The sequence below is a fragment of the Schistocerca gregaria genome, chromosome 5 (genome assembly GCF_023897955.1).
Source record: "Schistocerca gregaria isolate iqSchGreg1 chromosome 5, iqSchGreg1.2, whole genome shotgun sequence".
NCBI lineage: Eukaryota > Metazoa > Arthropoda > Insecta > Orthoptera > Acrididae > Schistocerca > Schistocerca gregaria.
In genome coordinates, this window is record NC_064924.1 from 304,465,219 (window position 1) to 304,477,477 (window position 12,259).

At 38.8% G+C, this 12,259-nt stretch overlaps 1 protein-coding gene across 10 annotated transcripts in view; it reads right to left on the minus strand.

Annotated features, from left to right (window-relative positions):
* The window catches only part of LOC126273157 (rho guanine nucleotide exchange factor 18), a 552,051-nt gene that overhangs the window by 255,255 nt on the left and 284,537 nt on the right, over window positions 1-12,259 (minus strand). For all 10 annotated transcript variants that reach the window (XM_049976619.1, XM_049976617.1, XM_049976623.1 and 7 more), the window contains one exon: window positions 1,514-1,681. In XM_049976619.1, coding sequence (XP_049832576.1) covers window positions 1,514-1,681 — 168 coding nt within the window. The remainder of the gene's footprint in view (window positions 1-1,513; window positions 1,682-12,259) is intronic.

Sequence of the window (12,259 nt, forward strand, 5' to 3'; positions counted from 1 at the left end):
TTAGGATCAACTACCAGAGGGTGCACCATTCATCAATCCTCTGCAGTCCATTCCACAAACTGATACTCTTCTGGTGTTGCTACTTTGTTATAAACAACCATATCTTCTGCAAACAGTTGCAAGGCTCTTCTGACACTTCCTAATAGATCATTCACATACACTGTAAACAATAATGGTCCTATCACACTTCCTTCAGGAACAACAGTAATTACCTTATGTCTGATGATTTTGTTCAGTTAAGAGGGACGTTTTGAATTCTATCTGTAAGGAAGTCTTGAACCCAGTTGCAAATCTGGTCCCAGAGCCAGGAAGTTAATACTTTCTTCACTAAGCAACAGTGTGGGATGGTGTCCAATGTCTTCCTGAAGTCAAATAACACAGCATCAACCTGAGCAGCTTTGTCTACAATGCTATGGATCTCACAGAGCAAAAGAGTGAGCAGAGTTTTGCACAATCTGTGTTTGTGGAACCCATGTTGATTTTTGTAGAGATTTTCATTCTCCAAAAAGTCGTAATTCTTGAACATTAACAATGCTTCATAATTTTATGACTGACGGACCCAACAGTTCAAGGCCTATAATTATGTGCATCAGTCCTACAACCCTTCTTGAAAATGGGAATGACCTGCACTTTTTTTCAATCGCTAGGTACACTTTGTTACTATAGTCATCTATAATAAACTGTTGCTAGAAAGGAAGCACGTTTTCTTGCATAATCTTTATAGAATCTTGTAAGTGTCTCACCTTCTCCTGATGCCTTTCCATTACTAAGCAAATGTGACGTTCTCTTCTGTTCTGCGATAGGTTACTCTAAATATCTGTCATTTTGATGTTCGTATGATGATTGAAAGGAGCGACCATGTTATGACCTTCTACAGTTTTGGTACCAGTATGGTCACTGAGTGAATAATAGAGGATTGCAAACTGATTACTGATTTTATGCAAGACCAAAAGGCTGTAGGGTTTTTACGCAAACTGGCTGAAAAACTTTTACTTTCATAGTCACTGAACACTTCTCTCATTGTCTCCTTACACTTGTCTTCACTTTGTTCAGCTTTCATTTGTCAGCCAGGTTTTGACTTTTCTTGAATCTATGATGAAGCTCTTTTTGTTTACGTAGGAGTTTTCTAACACAGCTATTAAACCATGGTGGATCTTTTCCATCCCTTATGGCCTTGCTCTAAATATACTTGTTTATGGCACACTGAATGATTCTTTTTGAATTTGTTCCATTTGTGCTCCACATTTTTGTCCTCATCACTGAATATTTGATGGTGACTACTCAGATACTATGCTGTTCGTATCCCGTCACTCTTGGTAAGTAAAAGTATCTTTCTACCTTTCTTAACTTCTTAACTTTCCTTGTAAAACCAGTAGTCATGGTTGCTATCATAGTCTTATTATCACTGATAAATATATTTAAGGAGGTACATGTAGATAATTTACATATTTAAATAATCTGGAAACATTGCAATATTACTGAATATCAGATAAGTGCACAAACGGGGACTTACCCAGCACTGGATAGACTTTGGTACCAGGTGAATGAGGAGTGACACTAATCGTGGGAACTTCATGCTTATTAACTGCCATTGGTGCACCGGAGTTGGACTCAACGGACGGCTGGTCCTCTGACAAGTAGTCTGTGATCACATCTTCATCACTGTCATCTGGACATTCATCTGGAAGGAATGAAACAGTAGCCATGAATTATGTATGGGACGCCCACCTACTAAGTAAATGATGAAGTTACTAAAACACAAAACATAACACAAGACTAAAAAAGGGATGTACTAGAGGCCATATATCAGACAGAATAGTATCCTGAAATGCCCGTACCATCCAATGACAGTTTTTATTCCCTTGGTCACAGCAGACTGGAAGAGGGCCAGTTTAATGCACAGGTGACAGATGGAGATAACTGTAACATTTCTACACAGGACTTAATCACAGTTAGTAACAGTCACTAGGGGCATCCAGCTGCGGTGCCCCAGGTGCCAGATTTGCATACAGGGTGGCCAGAAACAGCCTGTAAAGCTTGCAAAGTTGTTGCACGGCAGGTTGTGCTGAGAAATAATTGTTAAGGGAAAAATGTGATATGTTGCGCAGTTTCCAAGTTAATTAGCATCGTAGCTAGCCAATCAGCCCTTGATGCGTCCAAATTCAAGCAGTCTGCCAGATACCATTAGTGTCTGTTGTTCTCACAGCGTAGCAGAGAGCACACAAGATTGCTTGGCCTTTACTCATCTTTGATCCTTACTTCTGTCTCTCGTTCAATTTATGCATGGCTTTCTTGTTCAGTTTCAAGTAACCAAATGAAGCACATATTTGGCGACACTGTCTCTGGTGGGCCGCATTAATTTGTGTGTGCACCATATTGAATTCTTTTCCTTAACAATTACTTCTCAGCACAACCTACCCAGCAACACGTAAAAGTTTATAGACTATTTCTGACCACCGCATATAGTGTGTATCACAATTAGCAATGAAAAATGACACAGTAAAAACTTTATGATGCAAAAAGCGATTGAATAATGTTCTTGAACTGACCCTGAGTAGAAACAAACATCTCGGGGATTCAACAATGTCCCACTGTCTGTGAATTGTTTATGAAGAGTGGAGGAAGCAAGCTCTGTCTCTATCAGACATATACTTGGAAAGGAGCTCTGCACAGAGAGCAAGTGCGAACTCCACACTCAGTTTTGTCACTTTAGCTATCTTTGTGCTTTGCACAGAGCATCCGCTCTCATGGCGAGCAGTAAAATAAGTCTATCCAAAGCAAGGCACGCCTACTGCTCAGAAGGTATTAGGAACTGTTTTATCACTCATACTAATAGTAACACCAAGAACCATACAGAATTTGACAGAGGGTTCACTTGCACCTTTCACCATACTGTTGTTGTTGTTGTGGTCTTCAGTCTTGAGACTGGTTTGATGCAGCTCTCCATGCCACTCTATCCTGTGCAAGCTTCTTCATCTCCCAGTACCTACTGCAACCTACATCCTTCTGAATCTGCTTAGTGTATTCATCTCTTGGTCTCCCTCTACAATTTTTACCCTTCATGCTGTCCTCCAATACTAAATTGGTGATCCCTTGATGCCTCAGAACATGTACTACCAACCGATCCCTTCTTCTCGTCAAGTTGTGCCACAAACTTTTCTTCTCCCCAATCCTATTCAATACCTCCTTGATAGTTATGTGATCTACCCATCTAATCTTCAGCATTATTCTGTAGCACCACATTTCGAAAGCTTCTATTCTCTTCTTGTCCAAACTATTTATTGTCCATGTTTTACTTCCATACATGGCTATTTCACCATACTACTGAACTTTATTATACTCAGTGCATTATGAAATGATGTAACCTAATACTAGATAAAAGTGACAACGTGTGCTTTTTGAAAAAGCACTTCCTGTCATAGAGGTGGAGTGGATACACGAATCATTAGCAACTTGATATTGTTGTAGCTATGAGCTCTTTAAAAGCTACTGCAAGAAAAAACAGTTTCATTACAAGAAAATCTATCAACATCAACACAAGTTATGGCAGTTATAATTTCCAGAAATAGCTTGGTTCCCCTCCAAATGAAAAGTTGTTTAGAGTTGAATAGATGATGGTACAGCCGAGAAAACTGGATTGAGAAATGAAATGGATCTGTACTTTGACTGTGCAGCTTAACTGAATCAGTCATCACTTAAATTCGTCTACGATTGTTAATATGTCAAATATAAGAATGGAGTTCAAAGAAAATATTGGCCCTCTCAAATGCTTCTAGCTGAGGAATTAGGAGACACCTTTGGTATTCTGTAAGCATATTGTTTAATCAAGTCCATGACTTGTGATTTGTTATGCTTCAATTGCTTACTTGCATCTACCCTCAACAAACAGGCACTGGCTTTTGTCTTCTCTATGATGGGATTCCCACTTTCTTTAGCTGTTTCCATCTTGGGTGTCACCAATGTATCTTCAGGTGCAAAAATGCTAACAAAATCTCCAGAAATGAGGAAATGACACCTACAGGTCCATTCAGAGACTCAAGAAGTAATAAGTGAGACTAATGTACAAGACCATCTCGTTTTTACAGTGTTCTTGCATATACTATTTGCAAATGTGTAGTGAGCTGCTTAAGACACATTAGTTAAGGAGTGTACATGTAAAGACTGCAGGGTCACTGCCATACCTCAGGCACCATCCATCACAGCAGAATGGATGACACACACTGATAGTGAGAAACTGTTGGGAGTTCTCAGTTTTTGGAGGAGAGAGTCAAAGGTGTCACTCACTGGTACCTGCTGACCACATACGGTCATTATCAGCACATTTGATCCAAAAATACAAAATGTGTCACATCTGACCTCTAAATCACACTGAAATTAATTGAGATAAAAATGAAATTTCTTTCGCAGTGAGAAGAACCAATAATAAGCAGGAAAACCTGCATTCTATTCAACAATGAACTCTAACATGGATTCTGGAAATAACAATAACTAAAATAATTGAAAATAAAGGGGAGAAAGTGTGTTTCAAAATTTTCTGAAAATTCTGAATAAAATGCCAGCATCAGCTGTACGACCGATTTTCATCCCCATCCCCATCCCCATTGGTTGTGTGTCAGACATCCTGAGAGAACAAAGAATGACTGAATCAGCCATTCTCAAGATGTCTGACACAAGCACTGGATAATAGCCTTGGAGGTCAAAATCAGTCACAATTTTTAAAACTGAAATAAAAAGATCAAAAATAATTTTGTGCAACTAATGCTGGCATTTTATTCAAAATCAATACTAAAGTTCTCGAATCTCCTCTAACATCCTCCACATTCTGGACAAAAAAATTGTCTGAAAATTTTTCACATAGTAAGGGTTTCAGACTGCAGTTCATTTGACAAAGAAAGCAAATTTGAAAGTTGTTTGTTTCAATTCAGATACATTAGAATGACTACATTTATTCTAATTTATATAAAGACAACCATTTAATGAAAATTGTTTTGGCCAGCATAGTGCTCTCTGTTGTTGATGCCCCTTCCAGTCATCTAGATTAAAATTTTCCATACACAATGGTTGACAACATTAGTGAGACAGTTGCTTCCTTCCTTTCTGTTACATCATTCTGTAACAATGTTTTGTGGTATGTAAAATGGTGTTAAAAGAAACTTATGCTGAAAAGCAGCAAAGAGATTGTCATGTATAATACTATGAGCATCTGGATTGAGCTCCACAGTGATTTAATTACCATGATCAAACAGGCAACAATTACAAGGGTCCAGACCCTGGTAAATTTCCTGTGGCTATCTACACTTATCAAGATTCCATTCAGCGAGCATATGGTGAAAAGGATACAAATTACAGAGCGTAAAAAAAGTGTGGACACTGAAGGTATTCAGAGATGAAGAACTGCCATTTGAGAATGAAGACAAGTATCAACAAGGCATTCATGTTACACGATATAAGAAAAACACAGAAAATCTAAATCTGGAGATTGGACAGTGATTTTGATTTCTACCTTTAAATGTGATATTAGTTTTGTGGTCACCACACACCTCCTTCATCTGTGAAAAATGAGTTCATAAGTATTTTTCTACTTCTTGTGATATTCTTAAATCTCATTAGAAAAAATGCTTACCTCTAATAACACAGTATCTCATCATGTCTGGGATTACAGCACAATTTCACTCATACATATAAACAAAAGTCAGGGTTAAGAAATAAAAACTTTGAGGTTTGCTGTTAATACTTTAAATCAATCAACGATGACAAACACCATGAAAGAACACTTGACTGGAACTTCACAAGAAGCTATAAATAAGATAAACACTGACAGAAGTAAAACAAGGATAATAGAATATAGCCAAACTGTATCACGTGATGCTGAGGGGATCAGAATATGAATTGAGACACTGAAAGTAGTAGGTAAGTTTTGCTCTTTGGGCAGTAAAAAAAACTGATTATGGCCAAAGTAAAGAAGATATAACATGCAGACTGGCTATTGTAAGAAAAGTATTTCTGAAAGAGAGGAAGTCATTAAAATCTAATACGAATTTAGGTGAAGATCAAGTGAGTAGATTGAGGAACTAACAAAGAGGTATGGAATGAAAAAACACCAGGGATGCACCACTGAGGAATTATCAAAATGGGATGGAAGTCAGTAGCTGTGCTGTTCATGTACAGACAAAAAAAAAGATTGCAATTTCAGAAAAACTGAATGATTATTCAACACAAAAGCCTTCACAAATTGAGCAAATCAATAACACATTGGTCCAGATCTGGCCCTTATGCAAGCAGTTATTCAACGTGGCACTGATTGATAGAGCTGTTGGATGTTCTGACAGATATTCTGTCAAATTCTACCCAATTGGCGTGTTAGATCTACTTAATTCCAAGCTGGCTGAGGACAGATCCAGCAACCTTGCTGGCGAAGGCAAGATTCAGGAGGCACAAAGATAAGCAGCAGAAAATCTCGCTATGTGCAGGCAGGCATTGTCTTGGTGAAATGTAAGCCTGTATGACTGCATGCCTGAGATGTGCAATGGTAGCAGGCCTTGTCTGCAGCTTTCTACAACTATAACCGGACATCTGAAAAATCCTACACTCACTGATGAAGAGATACGAATGAGCGCAGTTCCACTCCAGTATTCTTTACATCCCTTGGTGCAGGGAGAGAGTATGCGGTGTTAGTTCTGCTGTCCATAATGGATTCCTAGGGGACAAACTGATTGTTTCAAGACAGTAATGTACTGTTAGTCAACACTGCCCTCCAAGTTTCCTGGAGAAATGCAGTGTAAATTTCTGTTACATCGTCCTCTGGGTATCTATTAACCATAATTTGAAGGCAGCAGCCATCAGTGGTATTGTCGGCCACATGCAACCACTACAAAGCAGATATCCAATGTTTGTGTGTCATGATGGTGGCTGAATGTTCCAATGACACTGTTGCATGCAGTGTATGCCAATTCAGCAGGAGTTTCCTGTGCTGACAACTGTTTTTACCCTAAGGTGGTAAAGCACACACAGTTTAAGTCTGAGTTGATCCTATGACGTATACTGACAGACTGAACTGTGTACACAAAGCACACTGCACTGTCCACTGTGTGCTTCACTTTTACCCCCATTACATAGATGGCTATATGTAGCAACTGTCAGAAGAGTATTGTGAAAGAGGTTTTGGAATATACTCGTACATATATTTTTAAAAAAAATGGGTATATCATGAGAACTGTGCATTTTTTTAAAGATTTTATCATGCAAAAGTCAGAACAATAAAATATTTCAATACACACTTTCACTGCTGGGTAGAATGGAACTCCTGTTTTCAGAAAAAAGTATGACGTTCAAATATTAATAACAAATGTTAATTTATAAACGAATGCATACAAGAACAGTGGTAATGTATAAATAAATATATGGTATCATACCATGAATATGTGTTCTCACATCGCAAATACGTTTTTTTCTTGGGTTGTTACGGGATATTTTCTCACGGATTTCAAATTAGGGTTTCTTTATGATAATAATACACCATATCTAGCCACAATATTTTATTTTCGTATGAAGTCCACAGCATTCTGGTACTACAACGGCATTTTCCAAGACAACATTGCTTTTTTTTAGCTAAAAATAATCTACTTCTCACTGTTCTCAGCTAAGGGGCTTTTCTCGTGAAAGTAGTAAATGTATCATTGATTTACTAATAGGCGATAACCTGGAACAAATTTAATGCTCAAGGAAGCCAATGTAGTTTTCACCTGTGCCAATTATAGTGTGACAAGATATTGCAGCTTTCACACTGCTGTACTGCCCGACTATGCGATGATACATGAGAAAGTTTAGTTGTAATATATGAAGTTTGTAACTTTATTAGTGGAAACTATTTATTTACAGCTTGTACAAAATAGATACATGTTTCACAGTTTTACTGACCATCAAAGTAGTCACCAGTTTTGTGTATAACCCATTGCCAGTTATGTGGAAGGCGTAGGATACCCTTAGCAGTGCCAGATGTACTGACAGCTCAAATGGCATGGTCTATTGCACTACGAATTTGTAGCAGCTCTGAAGTGAATGCTTTGAAGTATTTCCTTCAGTTTAGAAATCGAGCTGAACTCACGAGGGCTTAAGTCAGGGGAGTGCATTAGGTGGTACAGCACGTGGCAGCTCCACAATTCCAACCAATCAGTAACAGCTTGCACTGTACATGCTTGAGAATTGTCCTGCAAAATGATGGTTAGGTCCTGCAGAAAGTGTCATCACTTCTGTCTTTGGAATACAACCTACGACCAGCTTAGAGACAGAGATGATGACACTTTCTGTGGGAACTGACAATCATTTTGCAGGACAATGCTCAAGGACGTACAGTGCAAGCTGTTACTGATTTGTTTGACTGATGGGGCTCCTAAGTGCTATACAACCTACTACACTCCCCTGACTTAAGCCCTCATGAGTTCAACTCGATTTCTGAACTGAAGGAAACACTTCAAGGCATTCGCTTCAGAACTGCTACAAATTTGTTAGGCAACAGAACGCGTCGCTCGAACTGTCAACACAACTCGCACTACTAAGAGTATCCTACAACTTCCACATCGCTGTCAATGGATTATACACAATGCTCGTAACTACTTTGAAGGTCAGTAAAACTCTGAATCACATATCTATTTTGTACGAGCTGTAAATAAATATATGCCACTATTAAAGTTCCAAGCCTTGTAGTAAATGTTAAAGAGATTATACGTGAAATTAAATTTTTTGTCTATGTAATACAACATTACATGAACCTTAATATCTAAACTGTCTTTTTTCTGTTTCAAATCGAGAGTGCCAATGGCACAATGTGCCGACAACAGAAGCTTCGCTGCAACAGCTATCAATGCTGAGATGGCCACTGCCACAGCTCACTCTACAGCCAGAGACTGAAAGAAAATCCCGCAGTTCACTGTTTCTGACTCCACCATTAATTAGAAAAAAAACATTGAAGCAATAAAACAGATGGAAAACTTTATGTAATGCAATCCAATATGCCATGCTACTTGTAATGTTTGACTTCTAACTTTGAGCTTACACCCGCTATTATTATGATCTACAGTATATATGTGCATATGTACCCGCAACAACAGCAAATTATATGGTACTGAGGGAGTTTTTTTTTGTATCTATAGCTGATATAGAAAATGGAAAAGGAAATACCGCAATAAGCATGCTCGCTTGAATGAAATATTAACGGCAAAAAATATAAGGGAGAGATATAATGTACATGAGCCGTTCAATAAACATAAAAAGTATATTGGAGATACGTTAATGAAATGCCTTCTCTGAGACTAGACTGAGTCATCCACAGGAGACATACAACGAATCAAGAGGAATATAGTTTATTCTTACTACGATAAACGAAGCTGCGGCCTACACACTGGTGGAAATTATTGTTTCGAGCACGAACATTACAAGTAAATAAAATCGTGTAAAGCCAAACGTAACGCTGCTCATGAGGAGAACACGACAAGTGCCATCACCTTGTTTCCCAGAAACTTCGTTCCGTGGAAGAAGTGACAAAACAAGGGAACATGTGTCTCTGCTTTTCCATAGATACGCAACAGTTTCTGAAAAAACAACGGTCAGAATTTTAGAGGTACTTTAGACTTTTACTGCCTGGTATCTCCAGACAAAGTGACCGCACAGTGGCTAACGTTGCAGCTTTTGAATTTTGCACTCCGTATTCAAAACCTGATTACTACCTTTATTTTTCATTTATATATCTACGTCTGTAAAAGATTGTATACAAATGTTTTCCACTGCATACTGATATAACGTTGTTCTTGTTCGTCTACTAATTGTATGTCACATGAATGAACTGAGAAAAAAGATGAGAAAATTATTTGAAACTTATTTCGGTGAAATTCTTGTAATGTACCTTGACTCATAATCAATGGCAAGCAACACTTTCCGGAAAACTGATCCGTTATACATGGTTTGCCGCGAAATTATTGCCGATGCGTGAAATCTCTAGCGATGTTAAAAACCCTTCTTTCCTAAGCGAGATACAGACGAAGACGCGTCACTGTGGTAAACCTGCCTTTGTGGGATGCTTGTGGTGTTCGGAATGTGTGTATTTTCAATGTTCCTATGATCGGTATCGTCAAAGGGAATGCACCAAATCTTTCTGAAGAATAAAGAAATGAACAGAATATAAGTACTGATATGAGAACGAAATATCAGTATATAAGAATTTACAAAAAAAGATTGTAACCGCTTTAACATACCAAACACACGTATGTTATAAACGTATGACACTTACTGTAAAATCCAGTTGTAATTTGACAATTGATACAAAATCCTTGTGTGTCCTAATCTGATAAGAAACATTTGTGTAGTAACCTTCTACGAACATGGCTAGATAAATCGATTTAATAGAAATAAAATAAATAAAACAATAATCGCGTTTCGAACAGGGGACACAAAATTAAGAAGCCACCACGCTAGCCACTGAGCCATCATTTTGTCTACAGATATTGTGCGATAAGGAGCACATAAAGTGACTCGAAAATTTTGAGCGTCCATCAGAAACGATCGAGTACATACGGATAAACCGAGACACGTGTTTGCTTATTTTGATCCCTCTTTCACTGAGCCAAGTTCCTGGGAAATCGGACGATGGCACTTGTCGAGTTCTCCTACTTAGTCCACAGCGATCCAAAACAAGAATTGCGAGTAAGTACTTTTCTGTTGATCCATTATGGGCATGGTACAGCGGCTGATCAAATATTTTAACAATGAAATTCGCCAAACAGCCGTGAAATTGAAATGTTATTTTATTTCATTTTATTTTATTTCTGCTAGCAGCTTCGGCAATTCATTATGCCATCTTCAGGCCCCATATGAACCTCTCCAAATTAATCGATATTGGCATACTGGAGCCATATTTTTCTGATGTAATGAATTCGTGCTTCCTTCAAAGACTTGACTGAACTCTCGCAGTCAAGTTTTCGAAGGATGCACTTGAGCTGTGAATCTACGACATCCAGAAACATATGGGCCCCAGGACGCCAATATCGATTATTTTTAGAGGTGCATATGGGGCCTGAAGATAGCATAATGAATTGCCGAAACTGGTAGCGAAAATAAAATGAAATAGTATCTGAATTAGAAGGCTGCTTGGCGAATTTCGTTGTTAAGAAGGTACTTTTATTTGCTCGCGTCCCGAGCGGACGTTCACTGACACGCTATTTCCACAATTTACCTTGGGCACGCGAAAGACTGCCTTAGTTCCAATAAGTGTTAGAAATTTCAATTGGCTGTACGCGATATGTTGATAACCCAGTTGACAGTTGCCTCCTCTACTTACGATGCACTGTGATGGAAGGTATCTTGGCTGCTGGACGCTTGCAAACTGACTGGGGTGCCAGTGCCGCCCGCATAACGCCGCCCACTGCAAGCGGGCGTGCGGTTGCTTAGTGGAAGCGATAGCGCCTATGGTCGTCGGTGTATACTGAGATCAAGGACTTAACGAAGGGCTTTTATTGAATAGCAGTTACGGTTCACTGGCAGGATGCTACGAAAACGCCGTCACAATACAAAGGAGTCTGCTTACGTATCACTTGTGCAGATGGTTCTAGAAAACTGCTCAAGTGCTTGGGTTATGCGCTAAAGAGGACTAACAGGGGTAAAGAACGTATGCAAAAAAAGGGCAGGACGAATGGTCACAGGCTTGCTTCCCCACGGGAGATCGTTTCTGAGACGGTAGGAAACAGGAATTGAAGGTGGCTGAATATGGACCTCAGTTAACCCGCAAAAAAGCTACTTACTGACCTTCGAGAACCAGCTTTAAGTGTGGAATCCTTAAATATACTACAATCAACTATGTGCCTCTCCCGCAGCGATCACGAAGAAAGGATTAGTTAAAGCGCGCAAAGAGCCATTTAAGCTGTCATGGACCCCGCACTCCGTATATGAATGTAAAAGAAAGACGCCTTAATAACTGGGAAATTGGGAAGTACCCTTTGCAATATACTTCAAAGTCGTTTGCAGAGCATAAACGTACACATACACATACTACTCCAGAGGAAAAGTGGAGCAACCGCTTAACCCTTTCATGGATAAAATTCATTTTTTACAGATTTTTAAAATATTAAGGTCTTAACGTTTTCTTTTCAGTCCCATTATTATATTTTCACCACCAAAATATTTTTTAAGTTCTCCATTTTTTCACAACAGGAAGTGGGACACACATGTCCCATGAACCAAAGCGAGATACCTTTTCTGCTGACTGACTGAT